This window comes from Camelus bactrianus, chromosome 8, assembly GCF_048773025.1.
Source record: "Camelus bactrianus isolate YW-2024 breed Bactrian camel chromosome 8, ASM4877302v1, whole genome shotgun sequence".
Taxonomy (NCBI): Eukaryota; Metazoa; Chordata; class Mammalia; order Artiodactyla; family Camelidae; genus Camelus; species Camelus bactrianus.
The window spans coordinates 30,000,001-30,026,780 of record NC_133546.1 but is presented as its reverse complement, the minus strand read 5'-3'; the positions used below and the strand labels follow the sequence as shown (position 1 = coordinate 30,026,780).

The 26,780-nt window shown below is 34.0% G+C and overlaps 1 protein-coding gene and 1 long non-coding RNA gene across 2 annotated transcripts in view; one reads left to right on the top strand and one right to left on the bottom strand.

Moving 5' to 3' along the window:
- LAMA2 (laminin subunit alpha 2) overlaps nucleotides 1-26,780 on the top strand; it is a 516,774-nt gene that overhangs the window by 350,138 nt on the left and 139,856 nt on the right. The window contains exons 30-32 of the mRNA XM_045524726.2: nucleotides 9,230-9,354; nucleotides 15,782-15,868; nucleotides 19,721-19,914. Coding sequence (XP_045380682.1) covers nucleotides 9,230-9,354; nucleotides 15,782-15,868; nucleotides 19,721-19,914 — 406 coding nt within the window. The remainder of the gene's footprint in view (nucleotides 1-9,229; nucleotides 9,355-15,781; nucleotides 15,869-19,720; nucleotides 19,915-26,780) is intronic.
- LOC141578355 (uncharacterized) overlaps nucleotides 1-26,780 on the bottom strand; it is an 83,942-nt gene that overhangs the window by 11,441 nt on the left and 45,721 nt on the right. The window lies entirely within an intron of this gene.

Here is a 26,780-nt window from a genome sequence, read left to right as displayed (position 1 = left end):
ATTCTTCCATTAATTTGGATGAATTATTCTTATTTCTAGAAAAGACCAAGCTGGCCACTTATGCTGTAGATTCCAGTCCTCCTTCCCACTCAGGGACATTAGTCTGCCCATGCCCATCCGCCCCTCCCTCTGAATCTCACTTTTTGACTCTTCTTCTGTCTTAAAAAACAAAACAAACAAACAAACAAATAAATAATGAAACCAAACTCTCTTGACTCCACTTCCCCTCTTGATCTTTACCACTTCATTCATCTCCTTTCATGTGGAGAAGGGTTTCTACTCTGAACCCATTTCTCTCCCACCATTCTCCCTTGAGCTACTAAAATCAGGCTTTACCTCCATCAGTACATACACCAACTGCTAGTGTTCAGCGCTCAGTCTTCATTTTACTCAGTCTGTCAGCAGCATTTGCTACTCTGAATCACCCATTGCTCTCAAAGCTTTCTGTTCAGTTTGCTTTTCTGGACATGATGTTCTGGGAATTTCAAACTTGAGGGCTGCTCTGTCTTAGTCTTCTTTGCTGTATTCTCATTACCTGAAATCAATACTAAGATTCAGTCCTTGGAGCAGTTTGCTTTTCTCACTACACTCATTCTCATGGTGATCTCACCCAGGCACGTGACTTTCAGTATCTGTGCTGGGATCCCACAGTATTACCTGTGATTTCTATTTTAGATCCAACTCTTTAATCTTTTCAGATTATTTAGTAATGTGGGGAGATCAGTTTTCCTCAAATATACTACTTTAAAGAAACATTTATTTCTTAATATATCCTTTTCTCCTTGACACATCATGGTATCTGAATATATACACGTTTGTCTTATTTATATTCAGATATGGCTAAAGGATCATCTGTTCCTTTATACTTACATTTTAGCTCTTATCACAATGCTCTGATTACATTTATTTTATAGTAAATTGTAATATCTGGTAAAGCAAGACCTTTTACTACTTACTCTTCTTTTTCTAATTTTCATACTGTGATGTACTTATATGTTCTTCTAAATGACATTTTGATTCACTATTTCAATCTCTTTCCTAAAAAAGATTGCTGAAATTGTTATTGGAATTGCATCAAGCCTATTTGTAAAGAATTGCTGTTTTTACACTATTCAGTTTTCCTCCCTCAACCCAGGAACATGATACTCTTCTCTGTTCAGACATTTTATATCTCACACTAAACTGTTTTTAATATGATCCATATGAGCTTATATTAAAGTTGTTCCTTGTATCTTATATTTTCTTTTCCATGGTGAACATTATATTTTTTTGTTTCAGTATATTTACTAACTGATCATTACTGGTAAATGTTGACAAAATAGATTTTTTTTACATGTATTTGACATGCAACCACTTTTATGTTAGTTCTATAAGTTTTCTTAGTTGATTCTTTCAGTTATTTTTATATTTTGAATAATTTTATTTACAAATAATCATAATTGTGTTTTCCTTGCCAGAACTATATCTACTTTAATTTTGTATTTTTGCATTGATTAAGTCTCCCAAAAAATGTTAAGTAGGAGGTAGGTTAGCTTCCTGTCTTATTCCTGATTTTAATATGAGTGCTTTTCACCACAAAATATGCTGGTGGTTAATTTAAAGTAAGTTTTCTTTATCATGTTAAGAAAACTTCTTTTTATTCCTGAATTCTTAAAATATCTTCTTTCAATCAAGGATATTGAAATTTATCATATGCTTATTTGTGAGGAGTGGGGTGAAGGAGAAGATACATTTGAGATAAAATCATATGTACTTTTTTTACCTTAAATAGAATGATGAATGATATCGACTAGATGAATAACTGACTAATATTAACCATCCCTGAATTCCTGAAATAATCATTATTTGGTTTCAGTGTAGTATTTTTTCACCAATCTGCTAGCTTTTAAAAGTCAGTAAGTAATTTCAGGAAAGGGGGTTGAATTATACATTCTTAAGTGGGAAATAAATGCATTTTTCTTTCTTATGCAGTCTTCACTGGAATTTTTAATGGTTTTGTCACTTCATATGATTAATATAGAAGCATTAATAAAAGATACCATTTAGTTTCAGTTTTATTTAGAATAAAAATTATTTTTGTACTGTCCTCTTGACCAGTTGGCTATTATAACTATTTTTGTGCTGTAAGAATCTTTAATACAGGTCTATTTTCTGAAGTATCCCTAGATGAACTAAAAAATAAATACATAGGTGCATCAAACATGCACAGCTAGTATAAATTGTTGTGCTCTGAATTTTTATATTTCCCTTCAGGGAACTTACAACTTTTGAATTTAGGCAACTTTGTTCATCTTTGAAACAGCCCCATGAGGCAAATAGGAAATAGCTATTATGTACTGAGGCAACTGAAGCATGCTAATATTTCCTTACTATGTGTAGTGTGCTTCCCAGTTTAATATCATGTCCACTACACAGTGCAATGCCCTCTACTTTGGTATAGTGGTTATAAGCATGCAGGCTGCCTTGACTCAAATCCTGACTTCATCCCTTGTGGGCTGTGTAAGCCTAGTCAATTTATCTAACTTCAATGAGGTCTCAATTTCCTCATTTATAAAATGAAGATAATAATAGTTCCTACTCATGGAGTTTTTCTATGGATTCAATGAAATACTAGGTAAAAGGGTTAGAACATTACTTAGCACATGATAAATTTATAGTAGAAATGACAGCTGTGATGACTGATGATGATAAAGATGATAATTGCCATATGTGTCATCCACCATTTATAGTCTAAGAACCAATCAGATGAAAACTAATCAAAATTAATGTAAAAACCATTGTTATCTCCAGTGCTATGCTAGATTTTCTCAACTTTTTTTTTCTTCTTTATTGCTTCCTTAAAGAATATGGGGAGAGAAGAAACAAAACTGTAGAAAACTACACAGGCTAAGCATTTTAACTGTTATATAAACCCACATCACTTTGTAACTATTCCCTTCATAATTCCTAATGACACTTACAAGAGAGCTGTTGCTTCTTTGTAGGTGTTAATAAATCCTACATTGTAGGCATGTTATTACCAATCGCTCAGTGACCATTGCCCCTTAAGGAAGATTTTCCTCAAAATGAAAGAGTGAAACCTACATGATACTGAACCTCAAACCCAAAGGGGGCGAGGAGGCAGGTGAGTTAATACTAATTAGTACACACACACACACACATAGATTAGATAGATAGATAGATAGATAATCTTCAGAGTTTACATAACACACACATCTATATCTATATCTATATCTGTTTATTCACATATATATTCTCATTTAATTATCTCTACAACTCCATAATCAGTATTATTTCTCCTATATTTCACATGGGAATATTGAATTCTCAGCTAAGGCAAATAACTTTCTTTAAGACCAAATAGTTTGTGAAAATGTTATTTTCACTCTATTACAATTCTTATTTTAAAATAAGGATTTTTAAAAACTCCATCATTAATCTGTCTTGTTGTCTATAACACCATCAGTATCTATGGTGATGCAATTAGTCCTGTTATCAGTAAATAGACTCATAACTGGAATCTACCATATTTAATGTTTTCTGTAAACCTAATCTTATTTAATCTATTTAATACCTTACCAAAGTTGGACCCATTAGCATTTCATTACAGCTCTGAAAATTAACCCTAAAAAAAGTAAGACGTCTACAGAGCCTTGGCTAAAAAGTGTTAGAATCAGATTTCAAATCCACTGTAAAATGCTACCTGCAGACTGTGACAGAGAGTAAACACACTTTAAGCTGATTAAATGAGTTTGATTTTGAAGGTCCAGGTGAATTATACCCTAGAGTACTGATAGAATATGCAGTGTGAGTAAGAGACATAGGAGAAAAATATTTGCAAAATCATGAAAATATGAAATTTGTCACAAGATGGAAAGCAGTGAAATGTCATTCCAGGTTTTATAAAGGAAAGTAGAATGTAAGAAACAGATTGGTTTTGATCTCCAGTGAAACATAAATAATGAATATTAGGAATCAGAATAGGTTCCCTCAAAATAAAACATATCAAACTAATGAATATCCCATAGTTCCCTGAATCTTAGTATAATTTCAAATTCATCATACAGTGTGATACCTCATATGTCAAATTTAGCAAAAATAATGGCAGCTACCATGTGTCGAAACCTATATATGTACCAGAGCCAGGGCTTGACACTTAGATGGATTTTTTTCTCATTTACTTTTGCACTAAGCTTATGAGACAAACCAGATAATTCCTTCTGTTACAGTTGATGAACTGATACTGAAAGAAATTAAAAATTTACTTAAGTCATAAGCCAGTAAGGGTCAGATTTATGGTTCAAACTCTGGTTTGTTTAAATAGGCATTTGACATTATGTTTCATTATATCCTCACAAACAAGGTTGAAACTATGGACCAAATGGTAATCAGTTAACAAATTTGATGGGTGTAGAAGTTGCTGAATAGCATGACCTAGAATAAGCCCTAAAGATGTCCCCAGTGATGAGGCACAGGACTTGTGTTTGATCCTGTCATGTTCAAATTCTTTATCAGTGATTTATATGAGATTTATAAAATATTCTGATGACATAAACCTGGAAGTGTTACCTAATGTATTGGGTTAGTGGTCAAGAATCAAAAAAAGCCTGGCAAGTGGAACTATGAGCCACAATTAACAAGATGAAATTAATAGGATAGAACTTTAGGTAGGCTCACTTGTTCATTTATCTTTGAGACATTTGTTAGTAAGTTTTTCTATCTTCAGGCATCGTGGTAGGTACTGGGAATATAAAGATGAGGAATATGTGGGCATTGCCCTCAAGCAGCTTGTATTCTAGTATTTAGGGGGAAGAACAGAGGAAGTTACATATGATAGCAATTTCTGTGAAATAGGAGTTCTTACTGGACTGCAGATTCATCTGTACAAGATTCAGATCAAAGAAGGAAGTGTGTTTCATATATTTGCAAATTGCAGGTGAAGATTTATGATCTTTATTTTAAAAGAAATTCTGAGAAATCAGGGTTGTTAAATGTTTAGCTTGGTAAAAGGATATTTAGCTTAAAAAAAGATTTAGGAAGTAATACTGTTCTTTAGATATTTGAGGACTTTCCCTAGGAAATGGAAATTAGATTTAACCTTCATTGCTTCAGAAGGCAAAACTTGGATCACTGACTTAAAATTAAAGTGAAACAAGTTTTCATTCAGCATGAGGAAAAACGTTATTGCTTATAATTATAAAAGCTGAAAAGGGCTGCCTTATAAGAATCCGTGCATTTAATAATATGCCAAGGAATGTGTAGAGGCATCCCTATATGGAAAGAAGATTGGGTAAAGTGACTTCTCACCTTAGTTTTAAGATACTAAATATTAATATAATATTCATTTAATTTAATGGAAGGAATATATACCACCAGTTTATCCATGTGCAAATACAAAAACAAAAAAAAAATAATATATTCTAATCTACTATTGGAAAGATACTACTACATATTAATTTCAAGATAATTAACTTCTCATTAGACATCTGAAATATAGAAATTTTTCCAAAAGATTAATTTATATATAAGAGAAATACTATATCCACTATCTCAAAGCAGATGTGAAAGTCATGTGAAAGGTTGATGTCATAAAGTTTCAAAAACAGCATCATGATTTATGTACTGTATTTGTGGGCCTAACTGGGACAGTGATTCAGGTAACCAAGTTCAGTATGTCAGCAACCCTGTGAAAGATTGACTTCCCAAAGGAGGTTAAAATATTTGCTTACTCCGTGAAGAAATTATATACAGTTGTATGTATAAAAGAAGAAAACTGTATTTTTCGATCTCTATATTTTTAGTATGATCAGCATTATCTTTGTGTTTTAATTCAGTTATCAATGTTATATTAGGTTACATAAAATAACTCATTATGCAGTTCATTTTTTTACAAAGGTTAATGCTGATAATTGTCATTTAAGAGACCATGTACTTTGGGTACGCATGTTCATTTCTATAACTTTGAAGTATGTTCTTACAACACTCCCCAGTTAACACTTACTCATCATTTGGTATCCTGCTGAATGATTTGAGACTGTAATTCATAGATAATTATTTTATCTTGGAACCATTATCTTCACCATGCTACTGTTAAAAATGGAATGGCTATTTTATTGCTAAAATACCATGGTTCCTCTGGATGTTCAAATAAGAAAAGATAGTGTTACCAAAATCAATATCCAAATATAGCAAATCATCTTTCCCTGCTAACCACCCTTTTGTAAAGTCTTTAGACTTGAAACTTGACCTTCTTCATCTTAAGAAACCTGATTAGTTTTAGCTATAATACCTAGAATGTGCATATATTTGTGCTGTCATTCAAAATAGTCATTGAATGTTGGCATATTTCAGTCACCGTATCGAGTGAGAAGGAACACTTAGCCCAGACTTAGGGCATCAGGGAATGTTTATCAGAGAAAGTGACAGTAAAAATAAGAGCTGAATGGATAGGTGTTAGCTAGGTAAGAAGAGGGAAAATATTCCAGAACAAGGGATTCTTGTATGAAAAGTTCCCAGAGGTAAGAGAGAGCACTGCATGATTTGAGAATTTCAGATGGTCCCTGAGAATTTAAGAATTTCAGATGGCTTTAGCATAGTGTGCAAAGGTTGCAGTGGCTACACTTAAGGCTGGAGATGTAAGCAGGGGCCAGATTATAAAGGTCTTCTTTGCCATGCCAGAGAGATGACAGTGACCTCAAATGAAATGGAAAGTACAAAAGTATTAGCAGGATTTAAAAGAGATGAGCTTAATTTTGACATTTCAAATTCAAATGCTTTCACGTTGTACGATAAGATCTAAGAATCAATTAGAAGTGTAAGTCTGGAACTTATTCTAGGTAGAAATCTAGGCTGAATATATCAAATTTAGAGTTTGGGGAACAGAGATTATAGCTGAAGTTATACTAATGGTTGAAATCACCAAGGTAGAACGTGTAGAAAATAAAAGAGATGAGAGCCAAAGTTAGAATCAAGGACTCCAATCCTATTCAACAGAAGAGGGAGGAAGAATTCATGAAGGAAAATAAGAAAGAGAGGTAGGAAAAAAATTAACATACTGTGCTATTAAAGAAACCATAGAAAGAGAAAATTTCAAAGAAAGAGTGGCCAGCAATAACAGCTGCTGCAGAAAAATTCATGTATCATGAAAATTGATTATTATCAGTAAATTTTGATTTAGCAACAAAGATCTTATGCGTGACCCTGGAATTATCTTTCAATAGTGAAATCAGAAGCCAGTTTAAAGAGTGAAGAAGTGAAAAGGAGATGAGGAGGTAGAAAGCAGGAGTGTAAACAGTGCTTTTAAAAAGCTTATCAAAGGTAGGATGGAAGTTTTCCAGAAACATGAGACCCCAGGGATGTTTTTGAGATCGGAAAGGCCTGATCAACCTCAGCTGTCAGTGGGAATAAGCCATCAAAGATGGAGAAAATGCAGATGTTGGAGGAAATGGGAGACAGGAGGACCTTCTTCCTCAACCAGAGTTTAGGAAGAGAGCAACTTTAGGCAAAGAACAAAATACCGCTTCCTGTGGACAGAACTAAATGTTGAAGGGATGGAAAGTAATGCAGGCAGGATAGTGTGTTGTTGGCCAGGAAGATGAGGGAACACCAAAGTGAGGGCTTCCTTTTCTCTGAAAACAGGAGGCTAAAATCTGCTAAGAGTGAGGCGGGGAATTAGAATATCTGAGGTTGGTATCCTATCATATTAGAAAACTGGATCCACTTAACAGTGAATTATAAAATATATCTGTAAGTAACACAATACATTTTCAAATATAACGTCAAAAATGTAAACAGGACAAAACAAAACAATGGTCTAAAATTCATCATAATAATGTCCTGGTTTCATCCCAGACAATAGCATAAAAACTCTCAAAAAGAGTCAACCAAAGTTCTAAAAAATAAAATTTTATGGCAATATCTGCAGAGGAAGTGACTTCAGATACTGTTTGTGGTGAATTACCGTGTATACCAAACACTGGCCATTAGAAGACACATGAAAAATAAATATTCTTGATTGATTGAATGAAGCATAAGGGAAGTTTACTATACCTGCTAGTGGCTCTGTGGTTTCAGCTGAGTTGATCAGGAGATGGTTTCACTAACATATGTATACAACTATTTTGTTACTGACTTTTTTTGCTTCTCAACTTAAAAAAAAAATGTTTATAAGAAGTCATCCTTCTGATCACTCCAAATCCTGTCTTATAAAATCAAGCTAAAATCCAACTCCAAATCCTCTCTATTTATTCCTTTTCTCAGCTCCCAACATCAGATGTCACATTTCCACTAAACAGCAGTCAATAGTGCTCCCATGTTTCTTATTTGCCATTTAAAAGAAATTTCCGTAAGTGGAAATAAATTCTTGTAGGGTAGAATGTTATTTTACCTTTCTCCCCACTGGATTTCTCTTAGTACCTTTCTCAGTGCCTGGCATGTAGCTCTTCCAAAGTTCTTATTAAGTGAATGATTGCTGAATATATTGTTAAATATAATTCCACTTTATGAGAATTTTAACTTCAAAACTGTTTACACAATATTCTGAAACTGTTTTCATTTCCTTATGGAAATGTCTAAAAACACAAAGCATAATACCCAAGTGCCCCTTATGCATGCATGAAAAGAAAATATTGACCTGAGATTCCTGGTTTCAGATTGGGTTCTCTCTATCTATAAAGAATGGTCAACGTTTGGCAAGAATCAGATAAATAACTTTCTTAATATGGTAAATAGGCTGACTTTTTTCCCCTATTTTGGGGGATTCTTTTTTTTTCTGTTGCTGTCTCTTAAAACATTTATGCTTTCCACCTTGGTTTGGTTTTAAAAAGCCCACTGACAGGCATGCACCAAGACTCTTGACTTTTAGTACTGTCTTTAGCACCTTGTAGAGAAGAAACATGAATGGCCAGGTGATATAATCAATTTTAGAAATTTGTGACGTCTATTCCCCAAGTTAAGAGAAACATTTATGCAGATTGATGCAGGGAAAAGAACAGAAACTCTTACTGTCAGTACAGCTACAACGACCCAGTATTAAGGTCTCAAATAAAAGAGTTTCTTTAAAAATATGTATGTTTAAGAACTAAATTCTCTGTCACAGATGTGTGTGTGTGTGTGTGTGTGTGTGTGTGTGTTCACAGGAGCTCACACACATTCATAGGTGGAGAACTGTGTGATAAATTATATTCTACCTCTCATTAATTTAAAAACAAACATCCCTTTTCCTTTACAGAATTGTCAACATCACACTGCTGGTGATTTCTGTGACCGATGTGCTCTTGGATACTATGGAATAGTCAAGGGGTTGCCAAATGACTGTCAGCAATGTGCTTGCCCTCTGATTTCTCCCAGCAACAAGTAAGATTAAGAAATATTATCATATTTCCCAATCAGTAACACCATCTGTGTAGCACATGGGCTTTCTCTGATTTGGCTATTTTTTTTCATGTAGATAAAATCTCAATTTAAGGTAGACTTTTTTAACAATATAAAAACATAACAAGGGGGGAGGGTATAGCTCAGTGGTAGAGTGTGTGCTTAGCATGCATGAGGTCCTGGGTTCAATGCCTAGGACTACCATCAAAATAAATCAATAAATTATGTAAATAAACCTAATTACCTCCCCTACAAAGCAAACCAAAAAAATTTTTTTAAAACTTAGAGCATCTAAAAGGTGATGTAGGAATATTGATCACTTTAAAAAAAGGCAGAAGTGAGCACCTAGTACTCTATGGTTCATTTTTCCTTTAAAACTCTGCCCCAAGTAAATAATACTTATTAATTGAAATGCAAATATCAATATTAACATATATTCATGAAATACATATGTGTACAAATGTGCATAATGTTATAAATTTTTAGAAAGGTCTAGTGTTTGCATAGAGTTCTGCCATAAATTCAGCTATGAAGGATTGTATGGTGCATATTACATAAATTTAGTGGCTGTTTTCTTTCTTTTTGTGTTTTTAATTCACAACTGGTAAAGAATTATCAAGGAAATAACTGAAAAATAGTGCTGTTAAAGCAGGGTGACTTACTGTTATGCTCCAAAATAAGTCAGTATCTCCCAGAATCACAGCCCCCTTTCTGTTAAGATAGTCCAAGCTTGGTACCATGGAAACACAGTCATAAGGGGAAACAAATGCTGGAATATTTTATTTCAGTGCTGTCAACATTCTGCATTGGTTTATATATTGATGAAAACCCCTAGGTGTTTTCACTTACCTTTTTGCTAAGGCTATCTACACTTTCTGCTAAGTGATTTATAGACTTGAATCTCTACATGGTAGGGCATTTACCTAAGAATTTGCTTTAAAATATATATATATATATATATATAGTACTTTTCAGAATTAGAATCCTGGACATCTTATCTTGAGTGTATAAGAACCACAAAGCAATTCAGGTAAAGAGATTGTTTCCACTTATGCCCACTAAGTTCTTTTTTTTTTTCCATCTTTGCTTTTGTATACATTTTGAAAACATTTTCATATAAATTGCTTCCCTTTACTCTGCAAGCACCTCTTTTTTGTTGAATAGAATCACAAGTCTTGTATTGGGTAGCAAATGTAAATTTTTAGGTGAGTGGGATATTGATGAGGGTAAAATTAATGAACTTATTGTTTATCTAAGCACCAAGTGGTAGGTGTATGAAAAATACTATTTTTATTTTTCTTTTCCTAATCTCCCTCTAATGACCAGATCTGAACAAGAGAATGCTATTCATGTTATTGTTTATTCAAATGTGAGTCATCTGGATTAGAAAAATTCAATAATTGATTGATAATTTCCTGTTGGGTGAACTATAACAAAAGCTACAGGAGTTGTAAAAAAAAAAAAAAAAAGAAGCATAATATCTCTTGGAGAGGCTCACAATAAAACATGTATCTTCAGAGAAGTCAGTTTAGATGTAAAGAGAATTCAAAGGCACAAAATACCACACGTGATTTTGAAAGCTTAAAGAACATATTAAAAGAAGTAGTAGTATTTACTATAAATTTTAAACAGTAGATTGAAGGACTTTTCCTGATGGAGATAGTAGAAAATTTTATGAGCAAAAGCTTAGAAACAGAAAAACACAAGGCATATTTAAAGACTGGTAAGAGAGTTTGGAGCTTGTGTTCAAATAGAATTTCATAATTACAGATGAAAATGAATGAGAGAATGGAGGCCATACTGTAGAAATTCTTGAATACCAGTCTAAGAAATTGCTATTTAATTGTCTATGTAATGAGGAAACACTAAAAAAAAACCTAAGTTTTTATTAAAAAAAAAAGTTAATGTGACCAGAGCCACACTTTAGGAAGACTATTATGATGGAATTGAGTATAATGAATTGAAACAGGCAAATAAGAAAAGCAAAGAGACTGATTAAAAAGCTATTGCCCTAGCTTAGGCAAAAGATAATTAGAACCTGAAAGTAGGTAATAGCAACAAGAATAGAGACGAGGGGATGGATGTGAGAAAATTGTTGAATGCAGCTCTGCAGAATTGATAACTAATTAGATATGACAGGTTTGGGCAAGGCATTAGTTGAAGCCAGGGGTTTGTAGCCAGACTGACCCCCAAAATTGTGGTGCCATTAACTGAAGTGGAGAAACCAGGGAAGAGCTGCAGCAGAAGAAGGAGACAATTTATGTTTTAAACAGGTTAAATTGATATGAAAGTTCTCTCTAAATGACAATATGCAAATAGCTGCAAGAAATGAAAATCTAAAATTTGGAAGGGCAGATGAAGGAAGAGATATGTTAATGAACGAATTATGAATAAGATTTCCCAGGGTAATGTTACTCACGGGGCACATAGGAAGAAGGAAAGACAGGACTACCTACATTAAAGAAACCAGAAAAAAAAGAGGCAAGAACAGAGAGAAAAGAGCAGCAGTGAATGAGCTCAGATGTTGCCCTCCCAAGGGAGACTAAGTACATCCAGTGACAATTAATTGTGAGGGTCCCTGACAGATTTGGACAATCAACAGTGAAAGCAGACATTGGGTTACAAGGGTGTGAGTTAACAGCTCTAAGAAATTTCAAGAAGGAAAAGAAAGAATCCTACTTTGATTAGCAGGATCAATAAAAAAAAGCGTGTTCATATTTGTTTCATTTTGTTTTATATGATTTATGTAATTTAAGTATATTTTTTAATGCAAAGGACCTTGTAAGAATCAAAATACCAAATCAAAGTGGCTGGTTCAATGGCTTTTGAACTTTATTGATCACAACCATTGAAGAAAACCTTTTGCTGAATGATAAGCTAGAACACACACACACAAAAAGTGCATAGATATCTAAATAAACATATTATATACTGTAACTTTTATTCAGTTTTTATTTTCTTGCAGTATTAGAAGAAATTTTAGTCGAAACCCACTAAAGTGATTTCAGGACTCTTTAATGTCACAGCCTAAAGCTTGGAACATTAGTTAACGAAGCAAAGACCTGTATGTGGTGGGAAGAGAAGGGTTAAAATGCAAAGCAAAGAAACCAGCCAGGGCAAGGAAGAGAGACTTCTTCCTGAGACAGAAAAATAGATTCTGAAATATAGATGCAGGAGGCTGAGATATCTCTCTTCCATGACTTCAACCAGTGTAGTCGATGAAAAGGAAAGGGTAAAGCGTGATGAGTGATTACTAACTCACCCACATGTTAGTTCAAGTCTTCAGTATCTCTCAAAACAGATACGATAAACTTTTAACCATTGTGAGAGTACAGACAGCATTACTCACATACTCTCAAGACTTTCCCGCTGCCTACCCAGGAAAGGTCAGATATTTTAGCAGAGTATTAGGAACCCTGTGCAGTCTGACTCCTCTTTCCAGGCTCCCCCCTTTCTACAGTGAGGCCAAGTTTGAGTTTCTTGCTTTTCTCCAAACGTGCTCAGCAATTTTTGCCAAACAGAGAAAAACAAAAACTGTGTGGTTTCAATTATGAGTGATTTAAAAACAAACAAATAAACAAACTCTAGAAACAAAGTGTACAATAGTGGTTGCCGGGGCTGGGGAATGGGAGAAATTGGGAGAGGGTGATGAAAGGGTGCAAACTTTCAGTTATGAAAGGAATAAGGTCTAAGGATCTAATATATAACATAGTGACCATAGTTGATAATACATTATTGTAAAATGGTAACTTACTAGGAGAGTAGAACTTGTGTTCTTACACACAAAAAAGGTAAATATATGACGTGGTGGACGCGTTAATTATCTAGACGGTGGGAATCCTTTCACACCTTACATAGATATCAAATCATCACATGTACACTTAAATATATTACGATTTTATTTGCCAGTTGTACTTTAACAAAGCTGAAAAAACACAAACAGATATGTAATGTAATATCAGATAGTGACAGTGTTGCCAGGAGAAACAAAGAAGCATCACTGAATTTGGAGTGAATGGGGTACCCTTTTAGTTAGGGTGTTCGGTGAAGATCTTCACGAACAGGAGAGGCTTGTTGAGCACCTTGAATGAAGTAGTGTAGAGTGTCATGTGACTATCTGGGGGAAGAGCAGCCCACCCAGAGGAAAAAGCGAGTGCAATGGCCAGGAGACAGGCCCATGCTTGGCAGACAGCCAGGACCTAGGGCAGCTGGGGCAGACTGAATGGTGGCAGGGGAAGGATGACAGGAGATGGGGTCAGGGAAGCCCCAGTGAGTAACTAAATGTCCTGAAGGCTAAAGATCTTCTCATGACAAGAGCTGGCTTAGAACAGGATAATACAGTGACAATGCTGGTAACACCAGGAGCATTTGCAGATAAAATCCATGTGGAATGTGAGAGAAAGAAGGAAACAAAGTTGACTCTGTGGTGTATGGCAGAGCAAATGGAAGCAAAGCATGGCCACTGACTAAGCTGGGGAAACTACAGAGAGGTCAGTAGTATTTTTGGAGGATAGGAGCTCAGTTTTAGATCCATTAAGACAGATGGAATATTTAAAGCTTTTAAGACTGAATGAGATTGTTTTAGGGAGAGAAGACAGGATGGGACAAGATAGGAGAAATCTGAAGACTGAACTCTGAAGCCTATTAAGAGGTCAAGGACATGACATAGATCCAGGAAAGGAGACTGAAAAGGAGCAACTAGTGAACTGGGGTAAGGGGGAGGGGATCCAGGAAGCTAATTCATTCCCATAGTCTCCACAGGGGATGACACAGAGTAGCAGACTCTAAATCTTAGAGACTGTTGAGGCCAATTTGGAATTAACAAATCTAAGGTAATGTAAAAGATGGCCCCCAAGAGAAAAACACTAGAATTTCTGAGTGGCCTGGCAAACAATATGCGTATTTGGAGGCGATGAGGGATTTGAGAGCATAAAGAGTAAATTCTAACTTCGAGTAAGATGTATTTCCTGCTTCCTCCTTCATAGGTCCCTATATGTGATGTAAGGAAAAGTTTCAGTCCGTCATCATATAATTCAAAAAAGTTTTATATCAACTATCTAAGGAGAATTACAACATCCCTGCATAATAATTGAGACAGATATGTTACTATAAAGGAATATAATTTAATTATGTTGGCTCTATAGAGTTTCACTTGAACATCTAAAAATCTGCTTCCAAGTGTCTATGTATGTATGTGAGTTTGCGTGTGTGTGTGTATGTGTGTATGTAGATGAACTCGGCATCAAGCTTTAAATTAAAGAGCTAACAGCTTGCCAGGATGTGTCAATTATGTGTTTGTTAGTCTATTTTTGTGAAGGCAAAGAAAAATGGTTGGATAATGAGGCTATGAGTAGTAGATCAATTTGTTCACATATTTTGCAAAGGTTAGAGTTTGTTACTCATTCATATACTATTGATTTAATGCATTAGAAGACAATTAAAATAGGATCCTAATGGTACCTGACTGATAGAAGTTGTGACTCTGGTCTAAATACTTAATTGCTTTTTTGTGGACCAACAAAAAAGAAGGTGGGTTTGCAGCATTACCATTTTGCAACAAATATACATGTTTTTTCTTCCTAAGTTTCTAGTGCACCAGGCATTTTGTCCAGGGAATGCATCACTACTTATATTTGAGAGAAGTTTGTAACAACCTAAAAGTACATTTTAGCATAGTTTAGTTTTTGAGTCTCATCTAGTCTTTCTTTTGTCAGGTAAAATGACTGGCCATGGTCTACCAGTGGTGTTGTAAAGACAGGACATGTTATATGAGACCTGCCTATTAGAAAAGATTGTAACATTGTTAGAAAATCTTATTCATTTTCGTGCAGAGAACTTTCCCTTCTTCCTTCCTCACACTAAATCACTTTATTTTGTGTTTAAATTAAAATATAGTTTGAAATCAGTATATAAATTAGAAAAGGTACTCTTATTTTAAGTGAAACATCTATTCACGCTTCACACATTGAAGTGCCAATGGCAATTTGGGCTGAATTTTCAAGAAAAAATTATATAGCTTTTATGCCTTCCTTTTATTTTTTACCTGAAAGTTATTTGGTAATTTTATTCTACTGTCCCACAAATGTGCAAGAATTCTCATCATGTTTTTCTTTTGATTCATGAAAAATAGGACACTTTTGCTAGATGTTTAATATTTTCATGGTTGTCAAGGTTTAACATGGTCAGTGTGATGCATTGTTAATTAATTAAAAAAAATATTTATTTGCTGTTACTGGAAATATGTATTTGTGGTATCCTACCCTTGAGTAGGAACTTATGAATAATTATAAATACAGCACTTATAACCATCCCAAAATAGTTCCAATTATCTCAGTAATAGATAGATCTGCTTAAATTTATAAATAAATAAGTTAAAATGTTTTTCACAGTCTTTCTTTTTCTGGTTTAGTTTCAGCCCCTCTTGTGTCATGGAGGGCCTGGATGATTACCGCTGCACAGCCTGTCCGCAGGGGTACGAGGGCCAGTACTGCGAACGGTAGGAACAGTCACGGTACATGTAGAGTAATGATGCAGAGAGATCACGTAATGACAGAAAAGGATTCATTATCTTCCTAATGTCATTATTTTCATATTCTCTAGTAGTTTATATACTTTCAAAACTATTTTCTTATCTTACGACTTTATCCAAAGAAAATTGTTTACTTCCATGCTATATTTAGACTTTTTCTAAGATTCCAAATCATTTCACAATTATTTAGTTTATGTTTTAGTGTGTTTTATATGTGTATATACATATATATACTAACATGTATTAGATTATATTAGAGAGGAAGAGAGGGGTAAGGGAGTGTTGTACAGGAACAAATCAATCAAATCAATTTCCAAAAGCTTATCGGTAATTAACAATAGCAAAAAGCTGGCCACACATTGTTCTCATTTTAGTTCACTGGAAAACACTGACTACCACTAGCTGCATGCCCATCACTGCTCTGAGCACTATGGCATTATGCTAGCAAGTGTATACATAATTCAGAATATAAATGGTATCAAGCATTCTTAATTAGAACAACCCAAATAGTACTGTTTATTTGGTTCTCCTTTCAGCATGCAAAATTATTTAAGTGCTTCCTCTCACCATATTTTTTACAAATTCTGATAACTCGTGTATATAGCTATTAAATTGAATTCTAACTGTAATACAAATAATAAGTTAAGAAACACAATTCTAGACCAACTATTTAGGAAAGTTGTAATTTATATTTTCTTGGTCCATATTTTCTATAAGATACCCAATATATCTATATCTTGGGTATTCAAACTAATCACCACCATTTTTAGTAAGTTTTAGATTATTATCTTTAAAGTAGCAGAGAGCAACTGAAATTAACTATTAAAATTATACGAACATGATAATTTTAGCATGATCAATAACAGTATAAAGTGTTATAAAGACCCATGGACTTGGCTGAGCTCCACAAACTTTGCTGGGTCCCATTTTTCTCACGTGTAACATCAGTATAGCTGATGCTCCACCTACGTCACACGAACATTGTGAAGACCAGGTGTGTAGAGGATACCCGGCCTGAGTACCTACACGGAAGTCTCCTCTCCCACAGGAGAGGCAAAAAGGCCTGAGAATTTACTCCACCTTCCTGCAGTGGCTCAGAGCCTGTGACTCACTAGTGTGGGAGTACAAAAGTCAAGCTCCTTTGCCCCAAAGCTGAATAAATTCTCAGATGTTATTTATGCCCCAGAGTTTTCTGTGGAATCAGACTAAGACTGGGACATCATCGGGAATCACACTGTTGCTTGGATATTTGCTTTTCCATTTCCTGTTTCAATCAGTCCTTTGCTGGACTCTTCTAGGAGCACATCCTTAAACTACAAATCTCTTTGCAGATATAAACCGTTATTAATTTTATCATCACCCATTTAAGAATCTTCTTTTACTATAACCAGCAATGGTTGTGTTAATAATGGAAATAAAGAGATAACTAAATAATTAAGTTTTATAAATTCTAATGTGGTTTCTATAATTTCTATATATTTACAAAACATATTTCTAAATAATTTTGTATGTGCTAACTCTAAACACAATATCTACTACTTGCATATACATACATATATAAAAAACAGTACATTCACAATTTCCATGCCAACAGAAATTAGTAACAATTAAGTAACTAAAAGCAGTACAAAATCCAAAAATATTTCCATTTGTTGTGAATTTTATATAATATATATGTATATTATATAAAATGTAAATATATGTGTTTTAGTATCCACCAGCGTGCTTTAGTATTCATGCTTAGGCAAATATTCATCTCATGCCCTTGTAAACACCAGAGGATGATGACTAAAACCATCCCTGGACACCAAGGGGATTATCTGCCATAATTTATGAAAAAATATCTGATAGTATAGCTACATTTATAAATTGGAGTTTCCACTATCTACAAAAGCATGTATATAGAACAGAAAGGAAGGGTACACTGAAATGACAATTACTGTCTTAAGGCAGAATGATTACAGGAAATTTATTTTTTTAATATCTTTTCATGTTTAATCAATAAGAGTTGACAGTTTCTATAGCATAGAGATGAGCAGGGTCATATACTATCAAATGGGAATGGCTTGAATTGTTTTTGCAGTTCTCAAATATTGTTACAGCTTCACATTCATCATCTCTAACATATAAATGATTGGTTATATCAGCTATATATTTTCCCCGAAAAATTGCTTTTATTCAGCTAAATTAAACCAAAGTTCTTCCTTATATTTTTATTGTAACCTTCCAAATAAATTTGTTTCACTTCTGAGAGCCTCTTAAATCATTCAAATCACCTTATGACCTGCCCAAACTCATCAGCTCAGGTCTAAAACTGCTTAAATATCTTGAGTGTCCCTGTATCACAGAAACCTCTACTCATGCTGTATCTTCATTACTCTCATAATAAACTTTTTGAATATTTAATCAATCTGAACCTGCTTAGAATTGAATTACTTCACCTGCAAATGTTCAGAGACAATTCAAGTGGACTTACTTAAATGATACTTGTATTGAGCATTTATAAATAAAGTATTAAAACCATAAATGTATAAGAAATAAAGTATTAAAACCATAAATGTATAAGAACCTAACATTGTGGGTAGCTTTCTTCTTGTTTTTTTTTTTTCCTAACCAGCATAGGATGAGTTAACTTTCACAATCAGCCATGTAAATTTCTACACTTTTACGCCACTAAATATGGTCCAAGATTATTTGGCTAGTGTTTACAACTTTTGGCTTCCATATCCTGCTGTCTCCCAACTTTCTCCCTTATTTACTTCTTGAACAAAAACTCTGATTTGATTATATTTAGACTGATTATATATATAATTTATTGTCCAATCCGGGACATGTTTTTAATAGTTAAGCCAAAACAACAGACAACCTGGGACCATCCAAGGTAAACCAGAGCATATGGTCTTGCCAGCATCTTGTAAAGTTACCAAACTTCCAGTAGTACATCTGACAGTGGTATATACTTAGGTGAATGGTTACACAGAAGGACAGAAAAGTCAATGAACAGATGGCATTTTGGGATCATCCAGTTGGATTTCCTTTCTAAGTTCCGAGACTGGTATTACATATTTTATTTGCATAACATTATCTCGCTTCATGGATACACAGTGAAAAATCCATCTTGGGGAAGATGTACTAGAAAGACCAAAAGAATTAAATAAAAAATAGTAGTTTATTGCCACTTAATTGTTTCTTTTTGTTCATTCGCAAAATTAATAAGTTGAATTATTTGGTCATTTTGATCTCTCAGATGCATCCTAGGAAAGCCCAGGAGTCAATATAAAATTGTATTCATTTCTAATTTAGAAATGAAAGCTGCAAAAAAAAGTTTATGGTCTGGAGCATAGTGGGCAAATTATGGCCTGCCGAATATGGCAATGATAATTCTGTGTGCCACTCAAGCTAGGAATGGTTATTATAGGCAAACATTGATTATAGGAAGCACTAGACTTGACCCGTAGTTAAGTAAATTTGATACAACAAGAATCCCATTCTCCTTATTATTGGATTGATTTTACATCAGTATATTATTATTATAGAACAATTTGTACTTGATTATTATTACGTTTTGAATTCCATCAACCAAAAATGTTTGAAAAGTTCTTTCTCTTTCACTGCAAGAGTTTGATTTTGCTTCTTGACTTGCAAAGCCTAAAATATTTACCATCTGGCTCTTTACAGGAAAAGTCTGCTAACCCCTGATCTCTTGACTTTTGGTACCAATTTTGTTTCACTCAAAACAACACACACACACACAGCAACAACAATTTTGAGACATGACTTATTATTAACCTCCTTTGTTTTGTCATTGTTTAACTTCAGGTGTGCCCCTGGCTATACCGGCAGCCCAAGCAGCCCTGGAGGCTCCTGCCAAGAATGTGAGTGTGACTCGCATGGCTCGCTGCCTGTTCCCTGTGACCCTGTGACGGGGATCTGCACGTGCCGACCTGGAGCCACGGGGAAGAAGTGTGACGGCTGCAAACACTGGCATGCGCGCGAGGGCATGGAGTGTGTTTGTACGTATACTAACTTAGCCATTAGTTCTGGGTTCCATCTCTGTCTCACTTCCAATGAGAAAGACTGACTTTTTTTTCCCTTTTTTGCAACTGCTAGTGCTACTCTTCACTCTCTCTGACACTATCTATCCACCCTCTGCTGTTTGCCTGCTGTTTTTGTCTCCATCCCGCTGAGCCAAGAACAGCTGAGAAAATCCTCAGCATGCTTTAGTCAGTTCATTGAAGACCTACAATGAAGCTCCCAAGGCAGATTTTATTTTATTTTGCCCATCTCAGAGTTTGCAGTTTTACCGAAAGTTGACATTGCCTTTGTGACAGATTAAAGATCTGGGCTTATTAAATTTTTTTAGAATCTTCCTGAGTTTATAATCAGCTGGACAAACACTGTAAGCCTTGAATTACGACTGACTTTTCTCTTCCGAGTTTTTGCACAAATCCATGGGCATCTTGCTTTGTAACTTTCTCTTGCACTACAGAACCTGGAAGCGGTGACAATGAGCTCAAGTCTTACTCACATGTGCAATAAATGGAGAGCAGTTTGGTTTTGTTTTGTTTTACTAACAGCTTCTGGATTCAATAATGCCAAGCTGAACATACATTGAATATCAGTAGTTAAATAGAATTCTTGGATCTTATATAAATTCTAATCTAAAAAGGTTATTTGTAAATTTAGGGAGGACTGTTATATTATGCTAATATTTTCCTTGGGGGAATTTATATCAGTGGCCTTAATTCTTTCTAACAAATAGAAATGTAAATTATTTCAGTGCCTTTTATTTCAATATTTACCTATTTTAATGTATTTACACATGCCAGTATTTCTGGTTTTAACGTCTTATGTGTGTCTAAAGCTTAATAGCATTTTAACTAGAATTTTTGCTTGTGCTCTAGTTTTTTAATAGTTATCTCAAAAGCTAATGGTGGCTTTTCAAATATGCCAGAAAGTAAAGATTGGTTATGTTTGGGAATATATGATTTTAAACTTTTTTCTATCTATTTCAACAATATTTAATGAAAATACATCACATGTAAAATAAAAATAAATATCAAGTTTGTTGGGATGGGAGAGACGAAGTGTAATATGTAATACACATTTATATTATCATATTCAATATTGGTATATACATGGTCACTCTTCTCAAGTAAAATGGCACATTTTAATAATAATTGAAGTGGATTTCCAATGTAATCCAACTAGTTTTAATGTTGTTTTCAAACTAAATTATTAACATGAATATGATTAACTAGATAATGCATAGAAACTTGCAACCTAAACACTAATCTGACAGACTGAATTAAATTAATTCTTTAATTATCTAGAACTAAACTTGAAAAAAATCACATTTTATGTGAAGCACGAAAAAATTACAATAACACATTAAAATCTGTGAGAGAGAAAATAATGGAATCACTTTCTGAACATTTCTTTTAAAGGAAATTTTCATTCTGACTGTCAACAACAATGGCTCCAAGTTCTTGTTCTGTCAATGATCAATACTTCATATGATTTAAACAAATTTATAATAAGAAAACTCAATTCGTGTCTTTCCCTGTCACATCTGTGGATTTTAAATCTCCCAGTGTCCCTGATAACAAAAGGACCAATCTTCCAGTTACAAAGTTATACCAGCCTTATAATGTTCATTTGCTTTATACTTGTCCCACAGGGAAGTGTATTTCCAACTGCTATACGTGCTGTTCAGTTCAGTTGCTAGATCCAGGAAATTTTAATATTCTCCTGGAGCACTAGATAATAGTGATTTTTCTTCTATAAAAAAAGTGTTCAATTATGGGGATTTAAAAAATATCTATATACTTTTTCTAAAATGTATATAATTATTTTATAAATAAATTTATTTCCAATATAGCAAACATTTTCATTTTATAAATGCTATATAGAGTTTCTTTATGCTGCTCTTAAACATAAGTGCCTCCCACTTAATTCTAAGAGTGTTTTCTCTTTACCCTGCATTAGGTTAAGCATAAAAATTGTTACACAGAGTATCTTCAGACTTTTCTTCTTTTTTCATCTTCTAAAATTTCTCCTGTTGTGGAAAAATACGCCATACTTCTATTATGTCAGGCTTTCTCAGACTAGTTTCTACTTCAAGTTTTGAAATGAGATTATAAAGCAAGATACAAGTAAGAACGTAACTCTTACTTATTCTCAGTTCTCTTTTTAATATCTTTCTATATTCATTTTTTAGTTTTAAATAAATTTTTGTTCCAGTTTTATTAAGATATAATTGACATACAGCATTGTATAAGTTTAGGGTGTACAGCATAATGATTTGACTTATATAAATCATGAAATGATCACCATAGCAAGTTTAGTGAACATCCATCATCTTATATAGATATGAAAGAAAAAGTGTATTTTTTTCCTTTGTGATGGGAACTCCTAGGATTTAACTCTCTTAACAACTTCCATATATAACATACAGCAATGTTAATTATATTTATCTTGTTGTATATTACATCCCTAGTACTTAATTTATCTTACTGGATGTTTTTACCTTTGACCATGTTGATGCCCTTCCCCCAACCCCCACCCTTCTGTCTGATAACCACAAATCTGATCTCTTTTTCTATGAGTGTTTGGTTGGTTGGTTGGTTTTTGACATATAACTGAGCTACACCATTATGTTAGTTCCTGGTTAGTCCCCATTTCCCCCTCCCCCAACCCTCCACCTCTGGTAACCACCTCTGGTAATTTGATCTCTTTTTCTATGAGATTGTTTGGTTTTGAAGTATAATTGACCCAAAATACTATGTTAGTTCCTGGTGCACAACATATTTATATAACTTACAAAATGATAACCATGATAAGTCTAGTTCTAGTTACCATCTGTCACCATACTAAGATATTACATTTTCATTGGCTGTAGTCCCCACACTGTACATTTCATACCTATGACATTCATTTTGTAACTGGAAGTTTGTACTTAATCTCCATCACCTATTTCTCTTATCTCCCCAACCTCCTCCTCTCTGGCAACCACCTGTTTCTTCTCTGTATCTCTGACTCTTTCTGTGTTGCTGTGTTTGTTCATTTGTTTCACTTTTAGATTTCACATGTAAGTTAAGTTGTATGGCATTTGTCTTTTGCTGTCTAATTTATTTCACATAACATAATACCCTCTAGGTCCATTCATGTTTTCACAAGTGGCAAGATTTACTTCTTTTTATGGCTGAGTAGTATTCCATTATGTATATATACCACATCTTCTTTATCCATCCATTTATCAGTGGGCACTTAGGTTGCTTCAGTATCTTAGATATTATAAATAATGCTGCAATGAACATAGGAGTGCATGTATCTTTTCAAATAACAGTTTTCATTTTCTTTGTGTAAATACCTAGGAATGGAATTGCAAGACCATATGGTAGTTCTAGTTTTAATTTTTTGAGGACCCTCCATACTATTTTCCATACTGACCACACCAATTTACATTGCTACCAACAGGGCACAAAGGTTCCCTTCTATCCACATCCTTGCCAACACTTAGTTGTTGTCTTTTTGATAACAGCCATTCTGACAGGAATGAGGTGATATTTCATTGTGGTTTTGATTTATATTTCCCTGATGATTAGTGTGATGTTGAGCATCTTTTCATGTACCCATTGACCATCTGTATGTCTCCATTGGAAAAATGTCTTTTCAGGTCTTCTGCCCATTTTTTAATCAGGCTGCTTTTTTGTTTGTTTGTTTTGGTTTTTTTTTTTTTTTTTTTTGATGTTGAGTTGTATGAGTTCTTTGTATATTTTGGATATTAACTCCTTACTAGATACATCATTTGCAAATATCTTCTCCCATTCAGTGGGTGTCCTTTTTTTTTGGTTGTTGATAGTTTCCTTTGCTGTGCAAAAACTTTTTAATCTAGTGTACTCCCATTTGCATAGTTTTGCTTGAGGAGATATATCCAAAAAGATATTGCTAAGACTGATGTCAGAGAGTCTACTGCCTATGTTTTCTTCTAGTTTTATTGTTTCAGATCTTACATTTAAGTCTTTAATCTATTTTGAGTTTATTTTTGTATATGGTGTGAGAAAGTAGTCCAGTTTGATTCTTTTGCATTTTGCTGATTAGTTTTCCCAACACCATTCATTGAAGAGGCTGTCTTTTACCTGTTGTACAATCTTCCCTCCATTGTCTTAGATTAATTGACCATGTAAGTGTGGGTTCATTTCTAGACTCTCTAGCCTGTTTCATTGTGCCAGTACCATGCTGCTTTGATTACTGCTGCCTTGTAGTACAGTTTGAAATCAGAAATTATGGTACCTCTAGCTTTGTTCTTCTTTCTCAAGGTTGTTTTGACTCTTTGAGGTGTTTTATTTTTCTATACAAATTTTAGAATTATTTCTTCTATTTCTATGAAAAACACCATTGGTATTTTGATAGGGGTATCATTGAATCTGTAGATTGCCTTGGGTAGCATGATCATTTAAACAATTTAAACAGTATTTATTCTTCTAATCCATAAGCATGGTATATCTTTGCATTTGTTTGTGTTGTCTTCAGTTTCTTTCATCAGTCTGTTATAGTTTTACAACTCCTTAGTTAGATTTATCCCTTAGTATTCTATTCTTTTTGATGCAATTGTAAATGGGATTGTTTTTCTTAATTTCTGATAGTTTGTGTTAGTGTATAGAAACACAACAGATTTCTGTATATTAATTTTGTATTCTCCAAACTTTACTGAATTCATTAATGACTTCTAATAGTCTTTTTGCAGTGTCTTTAGGATTTTTCTATATATAGTATGTCATCTGCAAATAGTGACAGTTGATAGTTTTACTTCATCTTTTCCTTCTATCTTTATCCATAAGCTAAATTGGAGCAAGAGACCAAAGAATGGATTCACCTGGCACATTTTGAAGGGCCTGCTTTATCACATCACATGTAAGAATAGTGGAATTTTATAAAGCTCATGGCAAGAGTGGATCTGGATCAGGCAAGAGAATCTGTATGTAGTAAGAGAAATGTCTTCTGAGAAAAGCTTTTTCTAACCTGGAGCTCATGTTACCTCAATGAAGAATACATATAAAATTGTGCTGTTAATCTGGTGCTGACTGTAAGAAATAAGATGTTTATCCTATTTGATAGCAATAAGTTAACACTCAGATAGTTTAGTAGCAAGTACTGTATAGTCAATTTTCTTTCTTTAGTTGATTATCTAGAAAACGCAATTTAATTTGGCCCACATCATGGATATATATATCAAAAAAAACTCACGATAAATGACTTAGGCATGATCATTGCATTATCTCAGGTGAGCCACATAGTGGTGGACAGAATCTATATACTCACTGTATAGTTAGATTATGCTCTTAATTTATTTAACAAAGAATTTAAAATTGTGCTGTAGAGAACACAGCAAATGCAGAAATCATGAGAGAGCTTTCCTTGACCAGCTGCTCTTCCAAAAGAAACTAGTAGCTGCCACGGACAGTTGCCAGTGAGAAACTAGTAGCTGCCATGGACAGTTGCCAGTGAGAAAGCTACAAGTGAATTTCTTGCAGAACACAGACTATTTATACATGGAAATTCCATTACTATCTTGAAGAATTTACACAAATAATCTGTGCCTTTAGTAGGAACTATTTTGATGTCAGTCTCTCATAGTTAGCCAAATTCAACCTACCACCATTATTAACCCCACCAAGCCAGCTCAGTGCCTGGGCATACCTACCCAATATATCTGCCTTCCATCCCAGGCACTTCCAAAAATCCCTTTCCCCACACATGGTTCATCATAGCAGTAATTCTTTGAAAGCTCAGCTGTATTAAGAACCTACTACTTGTCAGAAATGACGTTAAATACTTTATATGCTGTTCTTTTAACTTTTGCAACATCCCATATATTGTCATCTCCACAGTGTGATTTAAAAAAAAAAAAACTGAATTTAGGTGATTTAAGTCACCTTTCCAAGATTCACCCTGACTTTTCAACAGAATTATAATTTGAACCTAGGTCTGTCTTTTAAGTCTTACTTTCTTAACCTCTGTGCTGACTGTTAATGTAAGACAAAAAAGAAAACATGGTATTCCCAATATATCCAACATTAATTAATTCAATTCTTTATTCATTTACTTCTTCTGGGCTTAGAGACCATGTTACTTCAATGAAGAATAAAGATAAAATGAGCTACAAAAAATAAAATTAAAAATTTTAAATATATATAATGTCAATAAGTACATACTTTTCTTCTCTCCTAACCATTGAGACTATTTCCTCTAAGATTTAAAGCAATATGGTAGTTACGATAGGTTATTTATTCATCAGAGATGTCAAGTAGAGTCCTGTCTTCTGTGTGGGTGAGAGACACACTAGCTGGGTACCCAAGGCCTTTTTCTTTTTTCCTAATAGAAATAATTGGGGATAGCTCTGCAACGTGTTCTTTCTTTACACATGTTGGTGAGTTCGGAATAGAGATTTTATTGGACTTCCCAAATCAGGACTTCTTCTTAGTAAGTTAGGGTAATACAAATCCAGCCTTCTCTTTCGATTCTCATTTATATTTTACATGTTATTTTATAAAATGAGAACAACCACCTGCCCTTCTGAAATTTGAAACTAAGCAAGAAAACCATTATTTATTTAATAGTAAAGTTTTGTATTGGGAAACACAAAACCTGGATTTGTTCATGCCCCATTTTCTACAGACTAGTAGTTAACACAGAACAACTCATGTGATGTTTAAAATAGATTATGAGTGGCATAGTAAAATATATTACTCTCCTAAAGAACAGAAGTTATAATTAGTAGCTGTTGGCAAGATGTCATTCCATAAAGAGTGCCTGAAATATCATTTTATTAATATCAAGTTGATGCTTTCTATTTTTATTCAATGCACATGAAATA